General features: G+C 39.2%; 1 protein-coding gene across 1 annotated transcript in view; it reads left to right on the top strand.

Moving 5' to 3' along the window:
* Window positions 1-14,515, top strand: part of DNAAF1 (dynein axonemal assembly factor 1) — a 37,256-nt gene extending 22,741 nt beyond the window's left edge. Inside the window, exons 3-13 of the mRNA XM_031950211.1 lie at window positions 493-628; window positions 1,683-1,774; window positions 4,631-4,852; window positions 4,969-5,135; window positions 6,795-6,916; window positions 7,771-7,937; window positions 9,376-9,705; window positions 10,838-10,938; window positions 11,434-11,496; window positions 12,494-12,854; window positions 13,948-14,515. Coding sequence (XP_031806071.1) covers window positions 493-628; window positions 1,683-1,774; window positions 4,631-4,852; window positions 4,969-5,135; window positions 6,795-6,916; window positions 7,771-7,937; window positions 9,376-9,705; window positions 10,838-10,938; window positions 11,434-11,496; window positions 12,494-12,854; window positions 13,948-14,054 — 1,868 coding nt within the window. The 3' untranslated portion in view covers window positions 14,055-14,515. The remainder of the gene's footprint in view (window positions 1-492; window positions 629-1,682; window positions 1,775-4,630; window positions 4,853-4,968; window positions 5,136-6,794; window positions 6,917-7,770; window positions 7,938-9,375; window positions 9,706-10,837; window positions 10,939-11,433; window positions 11,497-12,493; window positions 12,855-13,947) is intronic.
* The last annotated feature ends 1,269 nt before the right edge of the window (window positions 14,516-15,784 follow it).

Genomic DNA, 15,784 nt, shown 5'->3' with positions numbered 1-15,784 from the left:
AGTTTATGTTGTGCTAAAGTAGCTTTCAAAAGCCCTGGGTGAATTTGGCTGTACACCATTATGAATCTCAGATTCTGTGGTGTGTATAAGAGTTCCTGAGAGCTGATGTTAAATGTTGAGTATGAACATTTTACACCTCAGGAAAGCTCCAAACCAACATTTGATTTGTTGTGGTTTTTAAAATATTTTTAATTTTTTCCCAAGGCTTGATTTGTTTTGTTGATAACCTAAACAATGATGAAAACTTAAAAGTGTTTATGTGTGTATTTTCTTCTGAGGAGCCCACAAACATTTGCCAATATTTACATGCTATTAATTGGACTTTGAAAATATTTACATTTCCTTGTTTTTCTGTTAGAATGCTGATATTAACTGCAAATAGACTTTAAAATGCTAACATTAACTTTAGCTAATGATTGGAGTCTTTTTTGGGGGAAATTATTGCATGCAACTTTTACTTATCTTACAAAAAAAAAAATCTCTCTCTTTCAGAGATCAAACCTAAGGAGAAATTGACAGACCCTTCTTCAGAAAAGTGGTACCAAAGTGAGCAGAAACAAAGTGGTGATCAAAACTCAAAAACACATTCCCCAAACCAAAAAGCTAATGAAAAGGATAATTGTCATAGGTAATGACTCTTGGTATTTTTTGTGGAAGACTAGGACAAAAGAATGTAGTGTGGAAGAAGTTCATATTTCCTTACATAGGACAGAACTATCCTAAAAACTATCATAAATACTATGTAAAAAGTGTTAAATAAAAATGTTTTTCAAGTACTGATCCTAGATAGCAGTGGTAACAAATTCAAATCTCTGGGGTTCCACATAACATTATATGCTATTATTTCTTTCATTTCTTTTGTTAAATATACCCCAATTAATTTTAATCTGGTTCAGGGGGTACTCAGGAGTTACTGGTCAAAGTGTTACTGGTGAAGTGTTTGATATCTTTGCTGGATACATTCAAAAGCAAAGAGTAAACAGTTATTTTACAATTTTTTTATGCATTAAGCATCCTAACTTTCATATAAATAATTGAAGTCTATGTGTCATCACTGACTTTTTCTTTCTTTTGTTCATTTTGAATTCCTTTTTCTTTTTAAAAATTTGTCGCATTTTCTTTTGCTGCAGCAATCACTTCCCAACAATGCCCCCCAAACCCCAAACCTTTAAAAAAAAAAAGCAAGGAAAGGAGTAGATGTATCCTTTAATTTGTACAGTACATGACTATTGGAACTGAATAGAGTTCTATTACCATTCCATATTGATCTTGTTCACACTGTTGTAGTCATAGAACAGACCATTCTTTTGGCTCTGCTTTCTTCACCCTCTAGTAATCTTCATTTAAATTTTCTCAGATTCCTCAAAGTCCTTCCTTATTTTGTCATCCCTTAGGGTATAGTCATATTTCATTTCAACATATATTTGTTTATTTTTGGTTTGGCCATGTTTTTTGTTTCTAGCTCTTTATTGTCATAAATAACACAGCGATGAATGTTTATGTATATATGAGTCTTCCTGTCAATAAAGTATACTTAAGATGTAGTCCCCAATAGTAAGATTTCTGAGTCAAAAGAGTTAGGAACAATTTAATTTAACTTTTTTGGATAGTTGTAAATTGTTTAACATAAATTTTATAACTGACTTTTAAAAATAGCTTAATTTACTTTGTTATGATTTCAGAATGACAAAAAGTTTCCTTAGAAAACTTTGCAAAGACCAAAAATTATATATAACTCCAGCATTGAATGACACGCTTTATTTACACTTCAAAGGTAAGGCTTTTCTTTTCAGAGGGATGTCACAAGTTCACCTGTGGGCCTAGAAGGTAGTTGGGAGTGGACTAGGGAGAGGGGCGGGCCTGGAGTCCTAGTCTTAGCTTGTCCCTTGCTGGCTGGGTGACCTCATATATGGAATACTCACTGGACCTCAGCTTCTCTAAAAACGGAACCTCTTACTGTCTGCTCTGCCCCTTCACAGGATTATTGTCCGTGAGATAATATCTGTAAAGTGGTTTGTAGAAGGAAGAAAATAAACATGAAGTACCTAATATGGAGGAGGCATTTTACAGATCTCTCATTCCATTTTCACAATAGCCCTGATTTTTTTTTAATGAAGCACTTAAGGATTGGGGCCAGAAGTTTGCCCACTCTGCTCTCCCAAGAGGCAGAATCCCGGTCTGGAACAGTACCTCTCTGCTTTCTTGACTATTGCCAATCATCTGATTCATTGTAGTTTGATGGCTGTTTCATCAAGAGAGAGAGAAACGGGAAACAGGCCTGTGAGCTTCATTCATATCCACAGCTTTGACCCCCTTTACACTACATACAAATTCCACAAGGAAAACAGATAGAAATTAGCAAAGAAAGTGGTTTATTTAATAGAAATCAGAGACGATACACAAAGGAGAATGTGTGCACACACACACACATACTCACACACGCACACACATACACATACAGACACAGACACACACACTCTCTCTCTTTCTCTCACACACACACACACACACACACACACACACACACACGTCCTTACAGATGATATAAGGTAAAGGAGCTTTCTCCCTTTAGGAGTGAGATAGTTCAGTTTAGCTGTATCAGTCTCATTCAAGGAAGAGTTCCCCAAATCCCTGGTATTATAATCTAGGGACAGGGACGTGCCATGTTCTCATGAGCCTCAGAGATATGCAGTTTAACACTTCAGCCATCTTCTCTCTGGAAGCTGGAAGCCCAGGGTACCCCAAATTCTAAGAGACTCAGTAACTTGAGGAAAGATTATTGTGAAAATTTGCTGAATTTCTCTTTCGACCTTTTCTCTCCCTTCCAGAGTCCATCCCACATAGAGAGCCAGACTAACACAGCTTCCTAAAACGATGTACATTTTACATGTACATGAGCTACAGCTCAGGAATCTATCAGAACCTTCTCCCATTGATTGTTCAAGTCACATGGGACATCTGTCTCCTTCAGGAAGCCCTCTTTAATAAGTCTATTAAGGACTTCTTCATTTTCTGGCTTTTTCCACTCTAATTTTTTTCATTATATTACTATCTGGACCATATATTCTGGCTCCTAAATCTATACAGTGAAACACTAAAAATGGTTTTTGATGATTTTCAGTAATTATTTAATGCAATTATTTAATTTAATTTTTGATAATCGTTTAATTCTGTAATCATTTAATTAAATTAAATTACTAATTTAATCCACCTCTGTCCTTAAAAGACAGGAAGTAAGGTCTTCCTAGAAGCCAATGTCACCCTGTGCTTGTGGAGCCACCATGGTGTTGTTCAGCACAATGCTGACTACGTAGTAAATCCTCAGCTGACACTTTGTTGAATGTAGTTCAGTTTCCAGTTGAAGACCCTCTCCTGCATGCGTCCCCTGTACTTTTCTCCTTACCAGCCTCAGCAGCCCCCAGCTTCCAGGCAGAGAGGCTGGAGCCAGGGGAGCAAAAGCCGCCCAAGCTAGACCCCTACCCCAGCAGCCTTACTCTGGCAGTTGGAGACTGCTCCAAAAACCATAGACTTAGAACCACAGTGGTCATGTCTATTTTTTGCCATTCTATTATGACCAGCTTGATGTAGAGGGCTGAAAGTATTGGAATGCACTGAGGTCGGGACTACTGAGCGCTTGAGGCTAACTTCTGATTGGATAATACTTACTCTATGGGCATATGCTTGGAAAATGGACCTTTCCACTATCTGTGCTGGCTCAATGATTGGTGTATACAGAGGATTGTAGGAGGGACTGGGGGGTAGAGTAAGACAAGCCAGAGTCTCTCTTTGTGGTAGACGAGGGAGAAGGCAGTCACAGAGAATCTGCTTCCATCCTGTTCAATCCTGCGTTTGGGGACCGAGAATAAAGATTGAGGACTTTTGCTTATCCTGACTCCGGCTGATTCTGGGATGTCCTAGGTGCTAGCGCAGTCATTACAGCTTTAGGCAAAACCAGACTGACCTTTGCCTTAAAGAGAGCTGGGTGGCACAGTACCACAGAGCACTGGGTTGTGAGTGAGAAACACACAAATATGGATTTGACCTTGGGAGACCTTGAGCAAGCCATCTAAGCCTCAGTTTCCTTGACTGTAAAATGGGTATAATAATTGTACTTATAAAAATGTTGGGAAGATCAGAAGGGGAAATATATTTACAAAGTGCCTGGCACATAGTAAAAACTTTATAAATCCTTTCCCTCTTTTCCCTTCATTTTTTCCTCTCTTTTACAATTCCATTCCCACCCCCAAATTTTCTTGGACACTATTGCATCCCTCAACTCTAGTTGAAAAAGTAAGAGAACAGGCCTAGAGCATCAAATAGCTGGGAATCCTGGTCATCTGGAGCTAAGATTGACAAGCAGGTAAAAGAGAGAGGCCAGGGGGCAGTGGATACTTAAGGGTAAAGATCAAGATGGTGGAAAAGGAGCTGGAACACAACAGGATAAAGAACTGAAGTGTACTGATCAGTCAGTAAACATTAAATGCCTACCATGTGATCAGCACAGTGCTAAGCTCCCTCAAGGATTGTTTACAATCTAAGAGTGGGAGAGGAAATATATGTAAAGCAAGTTACATATAGGATTTCAAGAAAGGTCCAGGCTCTGACTCCACTGCATGTTCATTTGTTCTAGGTTTTGACTGCATTGAGAACCTGGAAGAATATACAGGATTACGGTGTCTTTGGCTAGAATGTAATGGGATACAGAAAATTGAGAACCTACAGGCACAGACAGAATTGCGTTGCCTTTACTTGCAATTAAATTTAATTCATAAAATTGAGAATCTTGAAGCCTTGAAAAAACTGGATTCCCTCAATCTCAGTAACAACTTTATCAAGACCATCGAGAACTTGTGTAAGAAGCATCATGTGCTAAGTGTATTTTTACCAGCATGTCCATTGTTTTCCCTGTTTGTAAAAATTTTCCATAATCTTTGGAGTTTATTTAATCTGGCTGTAATTATCTTTCAGCTTGTCTTCCGGTTCTAAACACACTGCAGATTGCTAACAATCACTTAGAAACGGTGGAAGACATTCAGCATCTGAAGGACTGCATAAGTATTTGTGTGCTGGACCTTTCCAATAACAAGCTGAGTGATCCCGATATCCTCTCTGTTTTGGAAGCCATGCCTGATTTGGTAACAAAACCTAGTAAATGAGTTTTCCTTCATTGTATGTATTAGCCAGTCATCAAGATTTATTAAGTCCCTTCTAAATTTTAGGGGCTCTCTTGAGGTGCTGAGATGGAAACCCAAGGAATGAAATCATTTTTCTTTTTAAAGTAGCTAAGAATCTAGAAATGGAGTCTAAATCTTCTGCAGTTTTTCTGTATGTTCAGTTCCAAGTACCACATTTGAGGAAGAACATTGAGGAATTGAATCTCACATCATTAGTTGTATGACTTTGGGCAAATCATTTAACTCCTCTGAGTCTCAATTTGCTCATCTATAAAATGGGAATGATGTTTTTACACGACCCACCTTCAAGGCTTGTTGTGAAGAAAATGCTTTATGACTGGGAGTTGTAACAAAATGGATTATATCCAAAGGAGGGCTACCCGGATGGTGAGGCCATTGTAGACCACCCTCTGGGGAGATATTTAAGGAGAGAGAGAACCAAGAGAGACAAAAGAGATAGGAGACTGGAGAGGCAGATTTCAGCTCCAGGTAAAGGAAAACATCCTGATGAGGAAATTGTCTCTGCCTCAGAGGGCATTGGAGCTCTCTAAAGAGAGGCTGGATGTACCCTTGGAGAGAATTCCTGGAACTGGTGCTCTCTATGACTAAGTAATTAATTGCAGGCACAGGGATTTTCTTATATCATAACTGATGACCTGCCTAGAACTCCTATAAATAGAAGAGATATTGGTGAAAATCCGAAGAATGCAGGAAGATATTCTGTAGGGCTAATAGGCTGGTCAGCAGGTGTGGAAAGGGTCTTTTTCCCCAGGGACATTCACAGAAGATAGACATATTTTCTTGCCTAAGACAAGGACCCCTATATCTGACAAGCAATGCTTTTGACTTTAAAAGTTGGTTCTGGTTGGAAAGGGAAACACTGAGTAAATCAGACATAGATTGAGTCTAGTTAAATAAATTGAAGTAGCAAAAATAATTAAATTATCAGAGATGGACAGTGCCATGAATAAATTTGTCTCAGAGATCATTCAGGGTGGCTTTTAACCATTTTTGAGTCCTGGCCCTCTTGTGGCAATTTGCTAAAACCTATGAAACGTGTTTTTAAATTCATAAAATACATAGAATTATAAAGAAAAACAATCATTGAAATAAAGGTATCATTTCATTTCCATTAAAGTTCACAGATTTCCCTCCCACAAAAAAACTGGGGTCAGTGGACTCTATGTTAATCATAACCCTTCACCTAGATTCTAGTATGAATTTTACAGGAAAACTAAGACCTTCAGAAAGGAATTAACATATCCAAAGTCATACAGAGTAGGGAAAGGAAAGGGAATAAGCATTTACAAAGCACCTACTATGTGCCAGGCACTGTGCTAAAAAGACAATTATCAAATAACCCACAGAGGTGTACTATTATTATCTCCAACTTACAGGCACATGAATAAAATTTCTGCCCACAACTATACAAAGAAAAGAGCCATTCAGTTACTAGAAGAATTGCAATAAAAAAAAGCAATTCCGAAATTATTTGAGAAGACATTACTTTTTTGTGCAAATTTCATAAATTCACAGCTTCTGAATGCATATACTATAGAGCTATCTTCCATATCAATTTTATTTCCAGCACTTAATTTTATTGTGCTTCTTTGCTCATAGCGAGTACTGAATTTGATGGGAAATATGGTGATTAAGAAAATTCTGCACTACAGAAGGACTGTTATTGTTCGACTGAAAGTCTTAACCTACCTGGATGATAGGCCCGTTTTTCCAAAGGAGAGGTAAAAATAATTGATGCATTTCCTATGTTGCCATATTTGCCTCTCACTTGACAGTTCACATCATTTTTCACAAACATATAATTTGATCTTCTAAACAACCCTATGAAGAAAAGCTTGACTGCTTTATCCCTGTCTTACAGATGAGGAAACAGAGGCTCAGTGAGGTTACCTAGCTCTCTTGTAGTCATATGGATTGTTAAGTCATTAGAACTAGGAATCAAACCCCATCACAAGTGCAGTACCCTTTGGGTAAATTTTAATTTTTTGAACTGTCAGACATCAAGCTTCAATAATTTAGATTTTTTTTTTTGAGGACAAAACTGTTACAAAGAATTGGAGAGTTTGAAATATAGAACATTTTCCCCTGAGGCAATTGGGTTTAAGTGACTTGCCCAGGGTCACACAGCTAGGAAGTGTCAAGTGTCAGGCCAGATTTCAACTGAGGTCCTCCTGACTTCAGGGCTGGTGCTCTAACAATTGTGCCACCTAGCTGCCCCAAAATACAGAATATTTTGAAAGAGAGTTTTATTCCATGTTTTCAAATACATATTCACTTGAACCACAGATTCACTAAATGGATCTCCTTTAGTTTAGAGCATTAAGATACACACCATACTTTACTGGGCTGGCACTCCCTGGCAGAATCTCCAGAACCCACATCAATATATCAGGACTTGACCCATTGCCTTTCCTATATGCAGAGTGTTTATAGGTAGGTTCATTATGAGAAAACAACCTTTTGGTCCCCCAAACACATGATCTTAATTTTCTTTCAAATTACAGATTTTTAAATCTCACAAATACCCCACCCCTAAGTTTTTCTGAGGAATTCTGTCCTTTTCTTTTCCAAACAGAGCATGTGCAGAAGCCTGGGTTAAGGGAGGAAGTGAAGCTGAAAAGGAAGAAAGGGGGAAATGGGAGACCAAAGAAAGGAAGAAGATTGAAGAGAGCATTGAAGCGTTGGCCACAATTAGGCGAAGAGCAATGGAGAAAAAGAAACGGAAAGAAATGGAGGAGAAAGGTATTGTGGGTCGAGAAGGTGAAAAGTCACCAATAGGGTCCATTGGGATAAGGAAGCTTTGCTTTAACCCCTCTGGACATTTAACTTGAGAGGCAGCTTGGTCTGACAACCCCCCCCTCTGAAAGACCTGAGCTGATACAGGCACGAACATCTTGTGGCTGTGTGATCCTGGACATGTCACTGAATTATTCATTGCCCTGGATAAATTGGTTGGATAAATCACTGATGAACATCAACAGAGGAACTGCTCAGGAATACCCTGGGACTTCCTTAGATCAATGGAATCATCCTCTTTTCTCTGGCTGGTAACCTTAACCTAATATGCCCTGTTTTAAGGTAGGCCATCTGTAATTGCTTCAGCTCAGCTCATTTTCAGATTGGCAGACAGTACTTGGTCCAATGCAGAGAAAAATTTGATTGAGACTCCAAAAAAGAATTAATTTTTAAAATCATCCTTGTTGAGCTAGAAAGTGACTCATCATATAATTAAATCGTATTCATTTGAGGTCTTAAATTCATAATTTATACTTATTACCTCACTGAATATTTCTAATCAATTTTTTAAAAATTAATTTTATCATTCCTATTATGGTTTCCTCATTTACACCCTCTTCTGTCAGATGCTTCATCATGAGAGTAGAAGTCTGGGTCAGCAAAGGTTCTACTCAGTAACAAGGTTAGGAGGAAAATCCTCAGACAGTCCTGAGCCTGGTCATTGGCCAGAGGGTCCTGGCCGGCTCGGCATGGGGGTGCTGGATTTTTGGGCTGCAGCTGGTGTTGGTCTTGGCTGGATCCGAGCCGCTTGTGGCTGGCCTCAGGAGAAGCAGGCCCCACACCACCAGCAGCGTCCGCACTCACGGCTCCCTACTTCACGTCCCACTGGGCCCCGACCCCTTCCCCTGCAGTGGGAGTCAGTGCCCAAGGACAACTCTGAATCACAAACTGGGCACTTACTCCACATTACTTGGTGCTGTTCTCTCCTTGGAGGATGAGGATGTCAGCTCCCCGGTGAGCAGGGCCCCTCTTGGGGTCTGCCTCCATTGGGTCTCAGAGTTCTGTGCACACACCCCAGCTGCTCCTCCCCAGGGCTTGGGCCTAGGTGGAGGCTGAGGTGGCAAAATAGGGTGGTGCTGGTCACCATCATTGCAAAATATTTGTGCAGACACATTCTCCCTTTTGAACTCCATGGCAACCTCGGAGGGGAGCTGCCATGGTGTCCTGCCTGGTACCGATGAGGCACGTGAGGCAGTGGGAGGCAGCCACCTGCCCAGGGTCACACAGCTCGCGTCCAACCCAGTGCCCACTTTGCCCTTTGCAGCCCTCGGCGTGTAGGGAGAGGAGGGGGGGCAGGTGCCTATTTTCAGAGGGCATGCACCCTTGACGGTCCCTGGACATAAGCCTGAAGTGCTGCTCCTCTTCCCTTTCTCGTTTGGTGTAGGAGAGGTTGCCCTGTCAGACAGCAGCATGGGTGAGGATCCCAGCGCAGCAGGAGGGCCGCAGTCCCCTGCCATGGATGGCGTGCAGCAGAAGATGGAGAAGTTTGTCCGAGAGAGTTTTGAGGCCCTGGATGAGGCCTTCCCTGGAGACCCCCAAGTGAGAGCTCAGGCACCCGGGGAAACAAAAGGGGAAGGTGACGGCCAGGAAGACGGCCCAGGCCCAGATCCAGAAGCCAAAGAGCCAAAGCATCCGGAGCCCCGAGTGGCCCAGGACGGCGACCGCCAGCCCAGAGGCGGCCACGAGCACCAGCCAGAGCTAGGCCTTACTCCCAGTGAGTAATTTAGAGAATGGAATATCTGCTCAGAGATGTCAATAATAAACGCATCAGGCCTGAGAGTCAAGGGAAGACTTGTTGGAGTTATCATTCAGGGCCAGGGCGGGAGTCTGTCTCCAGGTACACAGTCAGCCGGCCTTGTCCCTCTCTGGGCCCAAAACCGGGGCTCACCCAGAGTTGTCCTGGTGGGCATGCCCTGCCCCCCTGCAGGTCTGGACGGTGCTGGACAGCTCCCACCCAGGCTGCGCTCCTCTCATCTCTTCCTTCTCTGTCCTCTTGTTCCTCACCCCCTCTATCAGTATTGATCTTGGAGGACCCATAGACTAGCCTGCCACAAAGGTCTGCCCCAGGCCTGCCCGGGCCCTACCCCAAGGCTGCGGCCCGATGCAGAATCGGCCAAGGTGGAGGATGGCCTTCCTGCCACTACAGCATCGCCTCTGCCCTTGGTACCAGCCTTGTGTAATCCATCAGGTTCCAAGGTTAAGGCATATAGTCTGTAGTCACTTTTAAAATTTAAATTTAAATCTTTGGTCACATTTTAGATTGTTTGCTTCACAGGGTCTCACAAGGAAGACTTGATGCCTCAGTACCAGACTTGCAAATTACACTGTATACACTCGTCAGAGGACATAAATTATTAGCCTCTTTCCTGGAGGAGCTCTTTCCTTTCTTCCTCTTCTCTTTTTTCTTTTTTATTAGGTTTTATTAAGAGGTTGACATTGATCATCAGCACAATCAGCTGAACATGTTTAGTGATTATTACCTTTCAGTTCATTGCACAAAGCAGCAGGGCAAATTTAGTTCACTTCAGCTTTTCTTCCAGATTCTTTGTTCATCCATGCTCATGGCTCCCACTATGTGATTATATACAAAGTAGAGAGATGTATGTCTTATTCTCTACTCTTGAATCTTTCTCTCTGCACTATTTTGTATAGCTTTTTTCAGGTTTCTTTTTCTGATGTGGGTAGTCCTTTCTAACTTCAATGTCTTGTCTTTGTCACTTCATCCAGATCTTGGGCCCATTTTCCTTTATCCATGTTACTCTTGGAACTGTTTTCCTCTGTTTATTAACTAGAAAACGATTTAGAAAGTTAATTCCAGGATATATGCAATATTTACTGTTCCTTAGAATCGCTATTAAAAGCTCCGACTGCAGAGAAGGCAGAACTGGATGGATCTAAGAAATTAGAAACCATTGACTTGGAGGCAAAGGACAAGCTCTACATTGATGTATGTAATGGTTGTCTATGATGACTAATGTTTGTTTTATGATTACTCGGCTATCTCAAATAAGGCCCAGCTCCCAAGTCTGTCTTTCCCTAATGGCCAACCATTTTTGTAAATGTCCATGGACTGTGTCACTGCATCAGAGGGTGCTGGTTGGTGGAGTATTAAAAAAAAAAATCAGAAGAGCAAATTCTGTTCTCAGTTCTAACATCAGATGAATTTGAGCTAGCGATGTAACATCTTCTAGCTTCCTTTCCTTTCCTCTATTTTTAAGATAGCCTTTTCCATCTCTGATCTGTGACTATTCCACAGTTTTGTTTAAAATGTCCAGATAACAGAGAGGGGAAGGTAGGGAAGCCATATATTAATCACCCGCCTTTCCACTTCACTTTGCATAGTGGGTATCTCAGGAATGGGTTTCTCTTAACAAATTCTTGGGACTTTTTGTCCTACATTTCTCCCATCCCCAGTGACATATTTTGTAATTTAATTCTTTAGGATCTGCCTGATTTAGAAGACATAGAAATTAATGACATCTTGTCTGAAAATTCAGATGAAAACGTAAGTGTCATCAGTGATAGGAATTTGGTTTATTACCATAGTTCTGAGTCATATGTTAATTCTTGAAGTCTACAAAGTAAAAACTTTATAAAACAAATGTAGAAACAGTGAAATCTTTAAAAACGATTTAACATTTTCTTCATAATATTTGCTCTGTGAACCATGTATTGATAATGTAAAATGAGAAATTATCTATTTGTACTTGATATGTATTATATTTTCAAATTAGCCACTTAACTGAAAGCTGAGAGAAAATTGACGTGCCATCAGTCCCTTATATGTGTATAAGATCATGTGTGTGGAAAGAGTAAAGAGAGTGATATGAAACACATGGGATATAATGATTAGTCAAAATCGTCAGTCCATTATACCATCAGAAACATTTTACACCCATGTATGCACTTGTGAAAGGAAAGAAACAATCACCATTCATCTGTTAAGTACTTGTCAAGCACTAAGCTACACCAGGAAATAATAGAAACAAAAATGAAACTTTGTCCTCAAGGAACTTACTTAAATTTAAAACTGAAGAGGTGAGACTTTGGAGGCCTTCACTAAAAAAAGGAAGAAAGTTAAGACTCCAGAAGACCCATTATCCTGCCTCTGACTAATCCTGAATGACTGTAATATCCAGTGGTAATTTAAAATGGCAGATTTCCTGTAGGTGATGCTTGAACTGATCTTTGAATTCTAAGAGACATAAGGAGAGAGCATTCCAGCCTGGAAGTGTGCAGAGGTATGAAGGGGGGACAGGAGTGGTGAGTTGTTGTGAGGAACCAGAGCAAGTTTTTGACAGGTGAGTACCCTGGAGCATATGGAAGGGAGCTCAGGCTGTGCTTTCAGTCCATATTTCACCCATAAAACATACACACTTCCTGGAGCTCTAGTAGTAGCATAGAAAACACAGATTGTGGAGAACAGCCAAATTATGTCATCCATTTTTAGTGCCTGATATGCATAGACTTTCAAATTGTATATATTTTTTTCCTTTTAATAGAAAACCTCTTTTCCAAAAATTGAAATAATTTCTGAAGCAAATGATGACAGTGATCCTGAACTGGAGGAAGGCTGCACAATTCAGGACAAAACATCCCAAGATTCACTTTGTAATATATTTAAAATATCCAAAGATACCTCCAAGAAAACCATCACGCCACTTACAGAAATATTCGAAACAGAATCAAACAGGGACTCGGAAACCAAAAGTAACCACCCGAAGCTGTCAAAGCCATTGATACAAGAGATCTGTCCAAATCCAGTAGAGATGTCACCGATGTCTCCAGGCTGCAGTGGAGAAAACCAACCAAGTCTTCTCAGCGTGAGCGGGAAGGACCCTTCAGCTTCAGCTTCTCTGTCAGGTAACATGGGACGGTTTCATCAAAAATTCATGATTAATCCTTGCTGAATGATGAGGGATGATAAATGATTCCTGTTTGACTTCCACACTATTTTTTAAATTGGCATTAAAAACTGTTAGCATATCAATGTGACATCTGTTAAGTCTGGCAAATTGTTGAATATTATTGGACTTATGGTTTGGATTGTAGCCTTAATATATTAAGCTTTTAATATATTTAAAGTATAGAGGCTTGATTATATCAACGTGTTGTGGTAAGAGGGATTAAGTAGTCAGCATGGGATATTTTCCAAAGAATAAATGTGACCATTCATAAATTACTCAAGATCATATTTATATTAAATAAGTTTTTGTTAAACAGCAAATATATGCGTAAAGATGCCATGTATATTATTGAATTATGGACAATTTTTATATAAACTGTAAAATATCACTTTATTACTTAATCCTAAACTGTCACTTCATATGTCATATTTTACATTGCCAGTCTCTCCTAATTCCCAAGGCATCAGAAAATCTCTGGTCACTGACCTTTGCAGTGTCAACTCTACCCAGCTGCCTCCTCTGAGGCCTTCAGAGATCTCTGGTTACGATTTCTTGAACTGCAGTTTAATAATCAATAACGTGCTCAAGAACATCCATCTGAAAACTTAGTCTTTATAATACTTGCTCACATATTGCCTTGACCTGTTAACTCCCGAGTGGACACATGGTCTGTAGGAGACCCATGTGTTCACTATTAAGCTCCTTACCCCTCTTGGCTAACCATCCACTTGGCTCGGCTACCCTAGGATGAAGAGAGTGACCTATTGCTGTGGTGGGTTTAAAAAGGGTCTGTGAGGTCACACACATAGGCAATCAGAGAGGGAGCCATCTCCCGTTATGAAGCTATCTCGATATGACAAGAGCCCTGCCCATGGGGCAGTCCCTAATTCCAGAAATTTACTTCCAGGCCACTCAAACCTGTTGTGCTGTGCCAGCACATTTAAAGGATTACAATTAACTTGTCTTTTAACAGAAGAAACAGATATCAGTAGCTATATTGTGTCATATTGTTCAGGAATAAGACTGACATTTTGCATTTGTTTCAACAGGAAATAATACTTCAGAAAATAATGTACAGCTTTTGACAGAGACTGAAGATTTCATTGTGCATGGGATGAAGGAAGGCAATGAAGACATTGAATTTGGGCTAGATTAAATATCAAAGATGGACAGTGTGGGACAGTTAGCATTTATTTTCCCACAGGTATATATGTACACTAGTTTTAAGGTTAGTTATCTAAAGGACACTGAGGTTGTGGCTCTTAAGAGTTGTCTTTATTGCCCAGTAAAAAAAAATAATGCTGATTATTTGGTTTTGTCCCACCACAGAGTCCTATTTCCACATAGATAGCATGAGGGTGGGGGAAAAAAGATATGAGTCTTAGTTAAGTAAGAGTACCAGGATTTGTGCTCTGACAAGTACTTGTAAGTAATAGCTAAAGTTGAATTGATCTACATTTAGAATGTTGACTTAAGCTTTTGTAAAGTATGTAAACCAGTATTCCTGAAATTTATAGTATCCTGAAATTCATATGTGCCTTTTTGCTGGTTAACTTAGGTTTACTATATTATATAACTATATTTTCCTTTTGAGCTTTATAAAAATTTCAACATCAATTTGGAGAATTTGTGTTTATTTTCGCATATAAGTTTATCCTTTAAACAAACATTGAGGGCGAATTTATCCTGTAAATATTTGTTTATAAATTTGGAACAAACTATTAATGATATAAACTTAACACTTCTTTTGTACAAAACACTATTCAACAAATATTTATTAAGCTCCTAATGTGTTTAAGATATTATGAATAAATCTCCTAAATCATAAAATCTTTTATCTTTTTGACAAAAATAAAGAAAAAGGAAGGAAAATAAGAGAATGCAAACTTAACCAAATACTATAAATAACTATCACTTCCTTGTCTGAACATATATGAAATACTGCTAATTTTTGATTTTTTACATAATTGAAAAAATGATTATGTTCTAATTCTGCTAACTTTTGTATCATTTTATATAAGTTTTCCATATTTCTTTATACTTTTCATATTTGTCATTTTAAATGGTACAAATGGTGTTTGTCTATATAAATGTCACTTTTAGTTATTTCTTAATCTTTGGACCCAATAGTTTAAACTTTTTTGCTATTACAAACAAAGCTGCTATGAATGCTTTTATAAAGTTAGATCTTTATTTTTCTAACATCCAATGGATCAGCTTATGTAATGACATCTGTACATTTTGTAACATTGTACATTGCCAAGTTGTACCAGATTATTATCCCTTCCATTTGTGTGTCTGTTTTCTCCACTAACACTGAATTTTATTGCTTTCTAAACTATTCTAAATCAATTTTATGAAGAAAAATTTAACACTAAAAGTTTTTTTTTTAATTTACATTTCTCAGATTAGAGAGTTGGAATAATTTTTCAGCAATCTATGGGAACAATTTGACTTTATTCCCTAGAAGTAATCATTTCACAAACCTTAAGTGTGGGTACTACATACAAGATTCTGGGACTACAAAGACAAAATAAAAACAATCCCTTTCCTCGGGGAGTTTATATTCTACTGGGGTAAGGGAAGTAGAATATTTACCAACCTAAGCAGGTAAAGAGCAGGAAAAAGTGCTAGTAGAAGTAGAAGAAACTTCAGTACCGGAGTTACATCCTGGTAGATGATTCATACTTAGGAATGAGGGCTTCCCTTTTTTGTTCAGCGGAGGTGGGAGCAGTAGTTGGAGAGACAGATTATAAGACAGACTTGAGTCAGGAGGACCTGAGTCAGGAGGACTTAGACACTTAATTCTTCCTAGCTGTGTGACCCCCGGGCAAGTCACTTAATTTCAATTGCCTTAGTAAAAATAAACTTTTTTTTTTTTTTTTT

Source organism: Sarcophilus harrisii, chromosome 2, assembly GCF_902635505.1.
Source record: "Sarcophilus harrisii chromosome 2, mSarHar1.11, whole genome shotgun sequence".
Lineage (NCBI taxonomy): Eukaryota > Metazoa > Chordata > Mammalia > Dasyuromorphia > Dasyuridae > Sarcophilus > Sarcophilus harrisii.
This window is presented reverse-complemented; position numbering and strand designations above follow the sequence as displayed.